Here is a 16,034-nt window from a genome sequence, read left to right as displayed (position 1 = left end):
CACATGCCTTGTAAAAAGTTCCTGTGCACGGGCCCGGCCCCCCTCTGATGACCGCAGGGGCCTTGCTTCCAGACAGCAGCCCCCGCCGTTCGGTTTTTAAGTCCTCGCCTGGAGCCGAGGTGTAATTGCGACCCCGCCCGAGCCGCGAGCCTCCCGGGGGGACTTTTGGCCAGGCCGGTGCTGGGGCCGGGACCTCCCAAGTGGCGGACCTGGGAGCGGGGAGCCGCGCGGCCCTATCCCTCCCCGCCTCCTCCCTTCCTCCCTCCCCTGCGGACTCTGCTCCTTTGCTCTGGGTCTTGGTCCAGCTTGCCCTGGGCGCACAGTGTTTCTCTTCTCCTCCACTTTTTTGGTTTGCTCTTGCCCTTTTCCTCTCTAGCACCTTTTTACCGCTCTCCCCGTCTCCTTCACGTTGAAATCCCAGCCCCAGAGAAGTAGAGTGGGGATTTATCGGAATCTGGAAAGACTAACAGAGCCTCTGGCCCCGCGGGCGCCGAGGCGGAGTCGCAACCGGGCGCGCTTCTGCGTAACGTCAGCGCGCGGGGTAATTTACCTTCCCCGGGCGTCTGTCAATATGACTAATTTCCACTGGGGTCAAAAAGCCTTTCTCCGGCAGTCCATCTTGGAACGCTCTCTTACGCGGCAGACTAGGTTAGTTGTTTTGTTTCCAGCCCTAGAAATAAATACTCTTGGGGGCGTCCCTGCGTGGGGAGTCCGAGAGTAGCAGAAGAATATATACACGGTGTCAATTAAAGGCAGTTTTCCTTGAACTACGAACTGTGATTGGGCTTAAATGACAGCGACCTGCTAGCCTTTTAGTTCACATTACCTAACTCGTCCTTGATACCAGTGCTTTCTTTAGAAACAGGAAATCGGAAAAGAGGGAAATAATTATTGCTCTAGTTTCCCTCTGCGGCATGTAGATCCCTACTGAAACATTTTCTTCACGTTTCGGGGTGTGATTTAAACATAATGTATGCGCGCGTGGCTTGCTAATCTAGCCTAGACAGACAATATATCATCCAGGTGGTATTTTACAATAATTTCAAAATTGCTACCGACCGCTTAAGTGTGAAATCAGTGCTGCGGATTGAAACGTCCTCCGGGACTCGATATAGGCAGAAAGTTGATGTCACTTGCTCTTGGAAAAATGGGCTGAAAAAAGCCAGTGTGGTGGATGGTGAGGACGGATGCACGTCTGCAAAGCCCACTCCTGTCTGGAGCAGGGCACCTAGTCGCAGTTCTGGGGTGCTGGAGGAGGTAAATCTTCCCAATCCAGGTCTACCGGGAAGTGAAAGTCGCCAGAAAATCCATTTCCCTTCTTCCTAGGTTCTGGCACAAAGGCCCCAACAAGGAAACTTTGCTGAGTTAAAAAATTTTAACAAACTCTTGAAAAAGCATGTCATCCCCTGTACCCACTTTGTGGCCTGTAGAGAGTCAATGCTTGGACCTTGGGCAGTTAGGAGCTTCGGTGGACCCACTGGAAACCTAAGAACTAAGGCAGAAGAGAGGAAGGCTCCCCTAGACCTCTGCCCGCGGGAGTGGGCCGCGGGCACCCTCGGCTGGGATCCCACCTCCTACTAAGACCCACTTATCCGCACCCCCAAGTCGAGAGGGCGTGTGCGTGCGCGCGCGCGCGCACACACACACACACACACACATCCTCCTTGCCTCTCTCTCATCTGTTGGTGCATTTATGACCTAATGAAAGTATATCCTTTAGGGAAAAAACTGTCTATAAAACGTGAAATATGAAGAACCCGTTTGGATATTCCCACTCCCAGCCAGACCTGATCTTGTAGTCTTTTTTAGCACGAACACCTTGACTCCTTCGATTGCTTCCATAACCACTCTGTGAGTTTTACTAAATGGTGATATTTGGCTCTAAAAGTGATCTCTGCACATTCCCAGCAGGAGGAAAACTCTCCAGCCTGAAGATACTCATTTGGGGGAAGACCTGCCTGGAGGTGAGGGTGGAGGGAGGTGGGGGAAAGAATTGTACTTTCTATTCCTTGTCTTTGGAAAACCCTGACTCCACGTGTTCAAACTGCAGCTAACAGCTGGAGAAACCAAGGGCTCTTTCAACTCCCTTCCCTTCCTTCCTGCTTCACTGGTTTCCCCAAATGCCACCTTTTGGGGTCTCACAAACATTGCCCTGTTCTTTCTCCTGGCCCCCCTGCTGAAATCTCTCCTATTTTCTGACATAACCAAGTAGTACCTCCTTAGAAATTACACAGTTGACCACCTGTTGTCGTGGGAAAAGAGGGTCTGATTTTGTGTTTGGGGGAGGCTTGTTTATTAATATGAGTGAGTAGAGCACAGATAATCTCCTGTGTGGTTTTTCCTACATACCATACCTTTACATAAAGGGTTTTAAAAGTCCCTTTCATTTTGCAATTCACCTTTGCCACAGGAGTGGTTTCAGTTGTTTACCATCAGGGACTGTGCCCTCAGAAAAACTGCAGGCGGTGTAACCTCCAGTGTGAGCTGATGAGATGGGTTGCCAGTTGGGGTGGAGTTGTTTATTTGCACATTTAAAAACTTTTTATTGAAGTATAGTTGATTTACAATGTTGTGTTAATTTCTTTTCCATTATGGTTTATCACAGGATATTGAATATAGTTCCCTGTGCTATACAGTAGGTCCTTGTTGTTTATCCATATTTTTTGAAGAGCATGGCAGTTCTCACTAAAAGTTTTTTGGTATCCAAGGACTATTTAATGATCTGAAGATGGAGTGGGTTGGTTATTCAACTCACTGCTTAGTTGATCCGTTAGTTTCTGAGTTAATATCATTATAGGAATTTTTACTCTCTTTTTTGGTGTAGGCTTCCTGAGTAGAATTAGCCTAACAAGAATCTTGCAATTGGTTAAAGCCTAGGGCAATGGCAGATGTCCCAGGGTGAAGTGTTCAGCCCACTCTGAGAAGGGTAAGAGTGGGAATGTGCTGACAGGCAATCATTTCTGAGAAAGGGTATCCTCTTCCTTATACAAGAAATTGTCCATTTTCAAACATTGTTAGAAGTGTCAGTACTTCAAATGTGTTCTAGCTCAGCCTTTCCCCTTGGCACTGAGGGTTTGGTCAGTCCTACAAGTCAGTGTTTCTAGTGACCTGGCTTAACTGGATGAGCCAATGGCTTTCAATTGGCAAATACTCATTTCTGAGAACACGAGAGGAATTACCTTCTGCCTGACCTAAAGTTCTATACACCTATACTTCTGCGTGTGTGTGTGCATGCCCAGTCACTTCAGTTGTGTCTGACTCTTTGCAACCCTACGGACTGTAGCCCTCCAGGCTCCTCTGTCCATGGGATTCTCCAGGCAAGAATACTAGAGTGGGTTGCCATTTCCTCTTCAAGGGGATCTTCCTGACTCAGGAATCGAACCAGCTTCTCCTGCTCTGCAGGCAGATTCTTTACTGTCTGAGCCATCAGGGAAGCGGAAAGCCCCCTATACTTCTGCATTAAAATACTATTTTCTAGTCAGATTTCCAACTTACAACCCATGGAACAAAACAGAAAGTTTATTACATGTTTTTCAATCCAATATTCTCCATAGATGGACTCTAGATCCTCCTACTCAAGATATGATATTACGTCTAGTAATAGTACTCAGCATCTAGTATCTATCATATATATTCTGAGATTAATTTCTCATGAATAGGGAGTACACTCTCACAGTCTAAAAATATACAAAATGTGTATGTGAATAGCCTTTCTCCATCAGTCCAGTTTCTTTCTCATTGTTACTAATTTCTTTCATAGTCCTCCAGAGCTCCCTACTGCATAGAAAAGCAAATAGGAATGGAATTGCTATGAATCCAGAAGGCTGCAGTTTATTCCATTTGTATCTGTTCTGCTGGTCAGGAGGGCTTGGGGGATGGGGGCAGATCCCTGGAAGCTTTGAAGAACTTAAAGAGGCTCATGTCAAATACAATCTGGTCATGGTGTGAGATGCCTCCTGACTGTAATTTTTAAATATCTGTGAAAGAGAAGACAGGGCACATGCAGAACAAATGATCCCTAAGGCTCCAAACTGTGTTGCTGAATCCAAACAGTAAGGGGAAAGGGAAGAAAGAAAGGAAGAAATGCAAGCAGAAAGAGTGAGGTGATCAAATTTAGAACTGAGAGAAAGTGGTTTCTCATTTTTTGTGTGTCCCTCCCCTCAGTTAAATTTCAAAGGACTAAATTGTTAGGCATCAAGTAAGTCACAAATACATTTCCTCCTACTTTCAGAAAGGTTCTGCCATGTTTTAGTCTGTAGATATTTTGTATGGGTTATAAATGGAGTGGGGTGAAGGGGGGTGATTGGGAAATGCACATGTATTTTAAAACAACTGAGATAAATTCTGTAGTGTAACAAGTTAGTATATGTAGATTTGATAGACCTCAGGTATTTTGTCTTCTGAAATCTAAAGAGGCAAAAATAAAGCCAGAGTTGATAGCTCCCTACACAAAGCAGATGGCACCTCCAGTTACATCAGTTACATTAGGGCAGCTCTCAGAGAGGCTCAGGGGTCTTACTGCCCAACACTGACTGACCCCAACCATTTTCTATCTAGGAGTCAGATGTAGATGGAGAAGAAGACATGCCTTGTAGGAAAAGTGCCATACACAGGGCCCCCTGCCAGGGATGGGGCCAGTTCTGCTATCTAGGGTGTTCTGTGACTTCCTGGTACCTGGCCAGAATTGCAGCTGCTAAATTGGCTCAAGTCAATTGAAGCCTCCTCATCATGCTTTCCCTTATACTTGTCAGTGGAGTTGAAAGATCTTCAGCTTCTTGATGAAATATAGCTATTACTCTATAAGTGTGCACGCGCATGTGTGCGTGTGCATGCATGTGTGTATGTGTGTTCAGGGATGGGGTTATTAAGAATTCACTCTATTAATGCCTATTAATTCACTCTATTAAAATCTTTCTTCTTTCACTGTTATTCTTCCCGCCCCTCTCTCATAGTAATACTAGATCCAATAATGACAACAAAAGCTCACTGCTGATTCTCTTGTCTGCCTCTGAAAAGATTCTTGTCGGTTCCTCTTAAGGACCCGCTGCCAGGTTTTTAGCTTTAGTTACTGGTTAAGCCACCTTATGAAGCAAGAGTAGCTTTCAGATCACCCACTGAGTTCAAATGATGTCCTGGTAGGACTAAGGGCATTGGTAGGTGAAAAGGACCCCAAACCCCTGCCCCCTGCAGCCCCAGAGCTGTTCATCAGACTGGAAGCCTAAGGTTCACATAACTCTAATTAGTGTGCGCATATGCTGGCTAGCCTCTTGGCCAGTTTTATGAGGTTTCACTGGCAGTGCTTGAATCAGCGGGTCAGATGAGGATTAAGGGTCCTAATGAATCATGTGACCATAAGTGGTCTTGGATGGTGGCTGTGATCAGGAGACCTACCCCTGGTGTTCTCCACCCTGAGGCTCTTTTCGTTCCTGGAAAGGAAGGCTGGTCTGGGAGGAACCAGCCAAAGAGGGCACCGGCAGAAGTTTAAAATGTCCTTATCTGTGTCTTGGCACAGAGCGTTACTAGAACATGTATGTATCTTCAGTCGTTTGGAAATTCAGAAGAAAAGTTTTGTCTTAACTGTGTAGAATTTCAGAGTGGAAGTGGGACTTTGGAGGTCTAACATCTTTTTCACAGATGAACAGACTCAGGCTCAGAGATGCTTCTGGTCCCTGGCCAGCACAAGCCACTAATGAGTGAAACTGGGGGTGGTGGGTGCCTCTCCTCTCAGTTATTTCCAGGGATCTCCTATTTAAGAGAAATAAGGTGGAGATGGCAGCTAGAGAAGTTTTGAAGAAAAGAGAGATGTAGAGACTGAGGCAGGAAGAAAGGTCGCCCGAGAAGTGATAACCTGGGGGTGGGTTCCTGGAGGCCGGTCTTCATATTTCCTAAAAGTCTTTACTGTACTCCACGACAGCTATTGGAGCTATTGGAGGCTGTTTTCACAGATACTTTGTCGTGTGTGTGTGTGTGTGTGTGTGTGTGTGTGTGTGTGTGTGTGTGTGTGGTGTGGTGTTTAAGCCAGTCCAGGAAAACACTCTTCTCTCTTGGGAAGAAAGAATGCTGTTTCCAAAAGCAAAGCAGTGAGGCAGCTCTCATCATAAGCGCTGGTGGATCTGGTGACAACACGGACACGCGCTTCGCTTAGAGCCTGGAAGTTGTCAAGCGGCGCGGAGGCCGCGAGGTCCCAAGGTGAGCGCGCATGGTGCTGCTGCGTCCCTGGCCGGAGAGAAGCGGCGACCAGGCTAGGGAACTAGCGAGGATTCTCGGGGAATCGTGGAGGGAGGTTGGTGGATCAGAGAAAGGCGAGGTGGCGACGAAGAGAGATTGCGCGGTCAGGAAGCCCGGCTGCTGGGCTCTACGTGAAATCAGTCCACAGCACGGCTGATGCGGTCCACTGTCCTGGCTGAAGATTCTGCTTGGGCGCCTCTCTGGGTGAAGGAACCACCAGGGTGGCTCTTGGTTTTGCAAAAATTCGCGCTTTTAAAACAAATGTTTTTTTCATTCTTTTAGCGTGGGTTTCTGTGGGGTCTGAGGCTGAAGATTCTCTGGGGCCTTGGGAGCCATCGGTGGTCTTCCCTTAAGCCTCAGAAACAGAACTGGACAAAAATAAAAATCAGCAAGGAAACTAAACAGCCCCCACAAACATCCTTCCAGGGCTGGGGAGCTGTATTCTGGCCTCAGCCGTTAGGTTCGAAATCCGAATAAATGGAGTCCAGTCTTGGATTACACCCTGGGGACAGCATTTTAATGTAAATATAAGATATGCTTGTCATAATCACTTGCCCCGAAGCACCGCTAGAATCTCCGTTTAATTAAAGGGGCAGAAGAGGAGAATTACCAGCCAATTGAATCTGAGCCTATTTGTAATACTCCCTCCGCTGCTGCCGAGTTTAAAATGCGAAATGACTTTGTAAACGTGCCCGCATATCAAATTTTTGAACACAGGTGAAAACTAAAGGAGAAACCAGGGGGGCAGGGGTTGGGGGAGAAAGAAGGACGGGGAGAAACTCAGGACTCTGGGCCGAGTCTGGGGCGCCAGGCTGCCTCTCCCCGGCGCCTCGGATCCCCGCGCTACGGCCTGCGCTCGGAGCCGGACCACGAAGGAGGCCATTTCCTCTCTTGGCAGAGGTTTCGACTTCTCCTCTCCTCCTGGCTGATTTGCCCGAACCTCGCGCATGTCCACCACAGCAGGCCCAGCGTCCCAGGTCCGCTCGCGGAGGAGGAAGTGAACTCATGGAGCAGGCTGGCCCGCGGCGCCGAGAGGCTTGCGGAGCCCGGGGAGGAGCTGCGAACCTGGCCTGCCCGCCGGGGCCGCGGGCCCGGACGCAGTCTCAGTCGCGCACTCGGTCCTTCGCGGCTATGGGTGCAGGCGCGCGGGGAGCGACTCGCGAGGCTCAGGCCTCCGGGACAGAACCCGGAGGCTGGGGCCTCGTGAGCACCCAGGTCCCGGAGACGCGGCCGGGTCCGTGCTGCCCCAGCCTTCAGCCGCGCGGGTGCGTCCCCGGCCGAGCTGCGCGCTCCCGCCCCTGCGCGCCCACCTCCCCTTCGCCTGCACGCGCGCCTTGCAGACTTCTGGTCCTGGGGATCCGATTTACCTTGTGAACGTGGAGTTTTTCTGGGGCCACCGCGGTCACCCACTCGTGAACACGCTCAGTCCTCGCGCTTCAGAAGAATGAGCTGCGGATCCTTCTCCCAATCTTTACAGTCTGCCACCGCCAGCGTCGGCGCCCCACGGCTCCGCTGCAGTCCTCTCCGGAAACGCGGACAGAACGAGGCAGACTGTGTCGTCCAGCACAAGGCCCCGAAAGCGGAATACCCGAGCAAGCCTACGAGCGTTTCCAGGCTGACAAGGCGCCTGACGATGAAGGGGCACCTGTCCGAACAGGGCCTTAGCACCCCTCCGGGCCGCGTTGCTGCTCCACCCGAGGTCGCGGAGCGCGTTTGCGTCGGAAGAGCTGGCGACAGTCCGGAACCCAGCTCGGAGCGGATATCTCTGCGCTGTGCGGGGAGAACGCGACGCCGGGCTTCCTTTAGGCCTTGCTGGAGGGCCCTGCTCTCACCTGAGGAGAAGGTGCCTGGGTGGCACGCAGCGCGGGGCGCGATCCATGGCCTGGTACCTGGTGGTTCGGACGTCTGACAATTAGCGTTTGGGGGAGGCCCAGGAGCTGTGTGTTGGGGGTAGGGGGTTATGATCAGACCGCGAGGACCGGTCTGCGTCTGCAGGGCACAGTGGGAAAGCTTGCCGGGTTTGTGTGCAACTGATCTGGAATCGATTGGAGAAATTTACATCAACCAGGACCTCGCCTTTTCGCCTCCATCCCACCTCCTGCAGAAAACACCCGCACACCTCGTCACCTCTACCCAGTGGCTGGATAAGTTGTCCCATAAAATCAGTAAAATCTTGTTTTCCACCTAACCTACCACGTGCTGGTTATCTATTTTAAAACTCCAAGTCTTTCTCTGTGCACTCAGTAGGGAGGTGGTGAAGCCCTCCCGAAGTCTCGCATCCCATCCCCTCTCTGGTCCCTAATCTCTCCCCGCAAGTCCCCTCTGCGGTCCCTGGCCGCCGCAGCGCCTCCTGGCGCCACGCACGGGGCAGCCCGACTCCGCCCGGCGGCAGGCCAGGCTGACACGGAGGGGCCTCGCTACTGGCTTTGGAAACTCCGTTTTTCCCACAGTATTTCACATTCATATTACTTTTAACACCCTGTTAGGCAGTAATAACAGTGAACCTGCTAAATACTTCCATGCACCAAGTCAGCCCTCCCTCAATCACGGCCTTCCTGGGCCTTCTCCTGGTAAGGGGATGGCTTTCTCAGCACGTGGCCTTGTTGGCTTCCTTCTCCCCTCTCCTGAAATCTATCTTCAGACCTTAGGAAGGCGGTCCTGGTGGTCGCTGCTGGGTGGGGGCACACAGGTGTGGAAGAGGTCTTAGCCCTGGCCTTCAAGGATGGGAGAGGGGAGGGTTGTGGGGGGAAAAATGGATGTGGGACTGTTCCAGGTTTTGGTAATTATCTGCTTGCTGCTAGCTGGGCAATTGTTCAATGAACAAGGCCTTACTTCATACCAGGAGCAAGACAAGAAGTAAAACCTGGCTTGCATAGTAAGTCCTGCCTTCCCTTCAGGAGCCCAGGGCCCAAGGGGTAGCATCTGGGCACTAAGGGGCCTGGGGTGGGGGTGGGGTTAGAGCCCAAGGCCAGGCCTAAGAGCTTCAGAGCAGAGGAGAGGTCAGGCTGGTGAGGAAGCCCGGCTCCCTGCACCGTCACTCTTTGGCTGTTGGGTGGATTCTGTGGAGTGGCACTTGCTCCCAAAGGAAGGGCAGAAGGAGCCTTAGAGTCCAGTTACAGTGCCCTGGACCCCATTGGGCACAGTCAACAATGTGGTCCTGGCCCTCCCCTGTGTCTGAGGCCTGGGTTTCGCATGTGTGCTGCAAGGTATAGTGAGGGGGCACCTTAGCAGGACTGAAGCAGTGGTCCTGAGCTTCAGTCTGAAGAGTCCAGGGAAGTTGAGAGTGATCCTCTGCTGCTCCTCAGGACCCCACCTCAGTTCTTCCATCAAGGGAAGCTATGATACTTGCTTTGGTGGGGGTGGGAAAGAAATAAGTTCTAAGGAGAGCCCCTTATGTGTGAAGCAGTTTGCAGGCTGCATATTGTTTAATCTTCACCAACTGTAAGAGGAGTATTTCCAAACCCTGTGTGTCTGCAAGGAAGCTGAGTTGTAGAGATGAGGGACCCGGCCAGAGCCATGGATCTGTGCCTCCAAACATACTCTAGGCCCCCTACTACCATTCAGTGCTTCTAACAATGTCCTGTGAGTTGATGACACACAGAAGCCAAGTCTCCTGGTGACCTTGACAGGGAGTTGAGCTGCCTTCCATGAGCCTCTAACATGCATTCCTAGAGGCTGATTGAGGTCATGGGAAATTCGGGAGTGGGAACTTGAAGCTTTGGGCACTGTACAAGTTGTAGTGCTTTTCTACCACTTCCTCCAAAATATCCAGGATAGCAGAAGTTCCCAGACCCTCTTCCTCAACTCAGGAGCCCAGCATCCATCACATATTTTGCCCCACCACACCAGCATTGAGATTGAAACTCTAATTCACAGGATTTGTTTCTGTTCTCCCACTAATATCTAATGTGAGCCCAGAGCTCTCCCCTCAAGACTAGGGAGGCCTGGGAAGGGATTCACATGGTTCCTAACTTCCAAGGGCTGCTGCAGTTTTTTCTCCACTTGTCAGGGCTAGAGTTTAGAGTTGGCCCAGTGAGCAGAAGGGACCACCCACCCCTAAGCTAGGGGAGGAGGACTGAGTGTGGGGCCTTGGAAACTCATGTGTCAAGTTTTGGTAGCAAAACCCTGGGAGCCCCACCTCCCAAACATTGTTACTTGTGTGTATCCACCTCCCAGCACTTGTTCAGTGGTTGCCTCTTGGGGTCCTGGGCTCCCCTTTCATCCACAGAGAGGTGGTCTGGTGACTCTAGAGAAAATGCTTTAGATTTTGTATTTAAGGCATTGTGGAAGGTATGATGAGCCCGAAGGCAGGGAAGGGGTGTGTACAGGCCTGTGGCAGGAGATGGTTGTGATTGGAGTTGCTTAGGGAAGCAATTTTTTCCTGTTTCCTTTCCTTCAGAGACAATCCCAGCCCAGATCTTCTCCATCCCCTATTCACTTTCTCCATTCCGTTTTTCTTTACTCTCCTGATGCTGAGCCTGGGAAAGGAGCATTATGGAGCAGGAGACCACATCCTTCTTTTTAGGGCAGTCAGCGGCACAGAGGAGTGATTCCAGGTGGGCATTAAGGACAAATTGTTTTAAAGAGCCCCAGAAGCCATACTCATCCCTGTTAAGCCCTCTTTTCCCTTCAGGCATGAAGAGGAAGTTCTGGAGCATTTCCTCAATTTCTGCTTAATCTAGAGTTCTGGATCCTCATTTCCTCTGGAACACTATTCCAAATCTGGAGGCAGCTAAATGAGTGGTCCTTTAACAGGACTTTTTAAACCCTACAAGGTACATGAATTCATTTTACAGTCATGAGGGAATGGGAAAGAGGGAGTGACTATAGTGATTTCCTAATTACCAACTAGTACCTAGCCCCCCTACCCTGCCATTTTGTTTAGTAAACAGTGATGTATTATCTGACTCTGGTGACGAACAAGACTGATAGACAAGTACAAACCAAGTTAGGGAGCCGCAATGCACACGTGGATTTCTCCTCCATGGATTTCTCTGCCATCATTTCCACCCCTACTTGCGGCGGGTTGGCCACATTCAACTTCAGGAACACCAAGTCCAAGAGACTGAACAGAGACTGGGATTAGGTCGCCAGTTTGAGTTGAACTTGGTTTTTCTTCCTCTGACCAGAATGCCCTAACCCGGAAGTGAAATCTCCTCTGCTTCCAGGGACTCAGTCTAGAAACAGTAAAAATCAAGGCATTCGAGACTTCGAGACGGAAATGAAAAGGACCAGAAACTGTAGGAAGAGAAAGAAAAGGGGAAGTAATTGTGCACAACATTCGAAGAGCTTTCGGAACTCTGCCTGAGTTACCAACAACCGAAGCTAGAGCTTGTTTGTCTCCACTTGGCTCGATTTCTCTACATGGTTTCTAGAGCGCAGTTCCCTAGTTCAATATTTCCGGGGTTCTTCGCGTGGGAAGGGCACTTGCAAGCGGGGCTGCTCTCCTTCAGGGCTCTATTCACCGGCGGTGGTACTGGAGGGGCACCGCGCCCACCGCGCCCGCCGCCCCAGGGGAGCTTCTGGGCTGCTCACCGTTCCGGAATACTTGGACCAGTGATATTATTAGTTATTCATGACCAGGGTGATTTCTTAAGCCAAAACCGAAAAGAAACGGCTCCAAATGAGAACACTAGAGCAGCTGGGCTGTGCGCGCTGGCTGAGTGGGGATGGCGCCGGCGACAACGCCCCCAGCTGCTGCCTTGGCTCCGTGCCGGCGGACAGGCGCATGACAGTGGGCATCGAGCCGCGGAGAGTGCAATGGTGCCGGCCTGGAAGGCAGTGACGTGAAACGACTAGACTAAGACACTCCTGGTTACCTAAGGAGACTAATGACCTCCAACTTCCTCCCAGCGACAGGTTTAAGGTAAGTCTCTCCTTTCCTAAGGATGATATCTCTCCCCCAAAGCCTTCAAGAGTTCAGACAGTTCCAGGACTCTTGTAATATTAGGAACGTCGCGATGATCCCGCTTGAGCTCTTTGCCAGCGGCTGAGTGGCAAGCGCCTTAATGCATTTCGGGGCCAGGCACGCCTGGGCTGAGTCCTGGCTTCTGGACTTGATGATTTGAGCCAGCATCTTGGCCTCGCGAAGTTTGTTTTTACGTTTGAAAAACTGGGACCTACGCCCAATAAGGGTTTGAAAGTGCCGCTTCTAGCCCTGGTGAGCCTTATCGCTGTGTATTTGTCTTTGGGAAAACACCCATTTTTTCCTAGAAACGCGGGATGTGATGAAACTGCCATCCCCTCTTTCCACGAAGTGTGTCTTCCTAAGCGACCCCCTGCCTCCCCTGACCCCCGATTCTGGGGTCTCCAAGTATGTCCCTTCGGTCTCACAAGCGATTTGCTCCGAAATTTGCATTCTCCCACCCGGTGGGCGAGGTCTGACCCTTGTATTCTTGGGACTGCACTCCAGTCTGTTCTATTATTACCCTTTCGCTGCAAGTCTCAGAAGCCCACATTAAACGGCCCCACATTAGACGGTCCAAGAGGACCAGAACCTGCGCAAAAACCCAGACTCCTGATGCCAGTGAAGCAAGGTCCTCCTATTCACCTGCCACACGAGCCAGGCCCCAGGTGCATGACTAGGGGGCTTGGGAATGGAAATGATGCAGTGGCCCAGGGACCAAGGGGCGACAACTGGCCCGACAACAACTGACAACAGGGATTTGGGTCGTAGGGAGCTGCCTGGGCTTGGGGTCCTCAGCCCCTCCCCCTGCCTTCACCCGCACAGAGAAGGGTTCAAGATTGGCGGGTACTGGTCCCCTCTCACCCGCCTGCTGCTTCCGAGGGAATCCTGCATTGTGCATCAGGCTCTTTTTGAAATTTTTTCACTAAGGAAAGTTAAACATCTTGCATATATTTCCATAATGGTCAGGCCCTAATTACGGAAAGTCAAGTCGCAACCCAAATACTCTGCCGATGGGGCAGGAGGGCGCTGGGACCATGGAAGACGCTTGCAATTATACATAAATAGAAAAAAAAAAGTTTAGTTTGGACCGTTGTGGAGTGTCCAGAACCGACAGGTTGGCCACTCGAACGGGGACGCTTGAATCCATTCCAAAAAGGGGACCTCTGTGTCACCTTGCAGTTGAGAGCTCGAGAGGCAAAAGATCAGTGAGATGGAGCTGCCTCTCTTGGACTCCTTCCTGGGCCCATGTTTGGCCCACACCACATTCAACTGGGACCCAGTAAAAAAAGTTTGCAGACTTGGAAAGAGAGGAAGGTTGCCAGGCAACAGAATTGCAGAAACATCCTCTCAGTCAGGTGAGATTTACTGCAGATCAGGAAGTTATCTAACTGCCAAAAATCTTCTGACTCCAGAACTCCAAATGTTGACTGTTTCTCACACCTCACCACCAGGGTCCGGGGGTCTGCTTCCTTGGGGGTTATCCAGATTGCCTATTCCTTTTCGGCTTCAATCTACCCCCACCTGCCCGGTTGCATTTGGAGATGATTTCCTTTTCTCCATTCCAGAGACCATGTGGCTCCCATACTTACCTGGGCTGGCTCTTCCCCCACCCACCCTCAGTAAGGCGAATTCCAGATCTCCTGAGGAGGGAAAGCCGGGTTGAGGAAGGGTCAGAAAAAGGAAGCGGAGCCCAAGTCCAGGCATGAAATATTATATTCTTCTCTGGGTGCCTTTGATTCATTCCAGAAAAAAAGTGCAACAGAAGAAGTAATTTTAATGTGCCCCCTCCCTTTTTTCTAACGCACTAATACCCAGTCCTGAGCCAGGTTCAGGGGCAGAAAACTGGCCTTCTGTGGCCTTGGATCCCTGAAAGAGCTGGTAAAGATCTGAGCATACAGTAGGAGCTGGGACAATAGATCATGGTTGACAGACGGATGCTCCGAAGGAAAAGGAGCAACTGTTTGAGAGCAACTGTAAATAAAGGTAGGCATGTGTGTAGCCTGTGCCTATCCAGTTAATTTCAGGCTCATAAACGAGATCACCTCAGGTAGATCAGCTCCTACTTTCAACACAGCGCCCAAACACAAGGGGGCCCACTCCAGCTGACCCACTGAACGGATAGGGCATCAGTGTGATTTCTGCTGACAGTGCTCCTCTCCTGACCTGCGAGTCTCTAGGCGACCTGAGCCCGCCCGACCGAGTTCACACTCAGGCCAGATTCACTCCAGACAACCAAGACCTTCCTGGAGGCCAAAGTGCATAAAGGCTGTGCCTCGTGTGCCCAGTGAATTTACCCTGACTAATGGGGTACTTGGGCCGTGCTTGAGTACCTGCGATGGCAGGTAGGGCAGGGATGCTGCAGCGGCGCCCTGGTCTTCCGCTTCGGATCCCCCTTCTCTGAGCAGATGCTAACGAGCTTGAGAACTGGGGCTTGATCATGACTAACTGGAGAGGCTATAGAGTCACCCACCTGGATGTCACCGTCGGCTAAGGTAGTTTACTGCTCTCTTTTGGCTTTAACCTTCGCCTTGAGTATTTGTAATTAACCACAGGCGCCTACACAGTCCGTGTGGCGCGCACCCGGAAGCACTTGCAGAAACGAGCCCCGGAAGTGGTGGGAGCTCTAATGCAGCTGCTCTTGCTGGCCAGCCCTCTCCCCTCTGCCCACTCACGAGGTGCTGGGATTATCAAAGGCTTGCGCGCCAGAGTCACTTCCAGGACTTCTCTGCCTCTAGGTCGTGGTGGGTGGTGGCCTGGCCCTCCCTATTGCCGGAAAGAAGCCTAGCGGATTTAGGGCTCTTAGAAGGTTATTGCACAGGTTGAGGGAGGTAGAGGGAGGCAAAGGGAAGAAGGACTTGACAGTGGGCGCATGAGGGCCCATTTGGTAACTCCTATCTGGGTGTTAGGAGTCAGATGACTGGGTGACTCCTAACTCCTAACTGCCGTCGGTAGGACACTTCGGGTTCAGCCTGGCTGCTGTCCACAACGGGAGAGCCTGGGGCCGAGGCCGTCGGGGCAGCACCTCGGTCCACGTTGCCAACCTGCTGGGGGCCTGCGGCCTGGCCTCGCCGTTTCCCTGTTTGTGGGTTCAGGCGCAGTTGGAGAAAGAATAATGTCTCTACTTTCAGGAAAAACATCAAAGACCGGGTCTGCGCAATATGGAACACATATGGAAGGTCTCCGAAGGCCGGGCCTGCCAAAACACGTTTCGCAGGATTTTCTTCCTCCTTTTTTTTGGTCCATCCCTGCCCCACCCCCACTCTAGTCTACTTTTTTTTTTTTATTCCCCCCCAAATGGGAGAGAGCCATGGGCTAGGGTTCCCGGGGAGTCGGGCTTTCCCTTGAGGCAGCTGCGGAAGATCCACAAGGACTTTGGGAAGGTGACTTTCACCCAGAAGGGACTGAGGGACCACAGAGCCATGACTCCGCCAGGGACCAGAGCAGAAGCGCCAGGAAGCTTTTAGCATTTTACCTGGTAAAAGCAGGTGAGTTTCCTGCTGGTAGGCACTCCCTTAATGTCAAGTTACACCAGCTGAGTCCCAGGCCTGCCTTAACGTATGGCTCCTCAGATAAGGGCAATTCAATACTTAATGAGTATTGAAGTGAGGGCCGGGCAGGAGCCTGCACACCTGGCTCCAGTTTACTTTTTACTTTGGTCTAAACAAGATTTGGGGCTTCCTGGATGGCTCAGTGGTAAAGAATCTGCTGCCAATGCAGGAGATGCGGGTTCCATCCCTGGGTAGGGAAGATCCCTTGGAGAAGGAAATGGCAACCCACTCCAGATTCTTGCCTGGAAAATCCCACAGGCAGAGGTGCCTGGCAGGCTGCAGTCCATGGGGTCACGAAAGAATCACACATGACTTAGGGACTAAACGACAAACAAGATTTATTTAACAGA

The 16,034-nt window shown here is 51.1% G+C and overlaps 1 protein-coding gene across 1 annotated transcript; it reads right to left on the bottom strand.

Annotated features, from left to right (window-relative positions):
• Window positions 1-3,503: 3,503 nt before the first annotated feature.
• Window positions 3,504-8,692, bottom strand: LOC145516004 (uncharacterized). The gene is made up of 3 exons (XM_081517315.1): window positions 8,448-8,692; window positions 7,596-8,263; window positions 3,504-6,730 (listed from the first exon to the last, which is right to left on the bottom strand). The coding sequence occupies exons 1-2, from the start codon at window positions 8,690-8,692 to the stop codon at window positions 7,651-7,653; spliced, it is 858 nt and encodes a 285-aa protein (XP_081373441.1). The 3' UTR covers window positions 3,504-6,730; window positions 7,596-7,650.
• Window positions 8,693-16,034: the final 7,342 nt, after the last annotated feature.

The sequence above is a fragment of the Giraffa tippelskirchi genome, chromosome 1, assembly GCF_054371585.1.
Source record: "Giraffa tippelskirchi isolate mGirTip1 chromosome 1, T2T-mGirTip1v1.2.pri, whole genome shotgun sequence".
NCBI classification, from domain to species: domain Eukaryota; kingdom Metazoa; phylum Chordata; class Mammalia; order Artiodactyla; family Giraffidae; genus Giraffa; species Giraffa tippelskirchi.
Note: the sequence above shows the minus strand (reverse complement) of the source record. Positions and strands in the feature narration are given on the sequence as shown.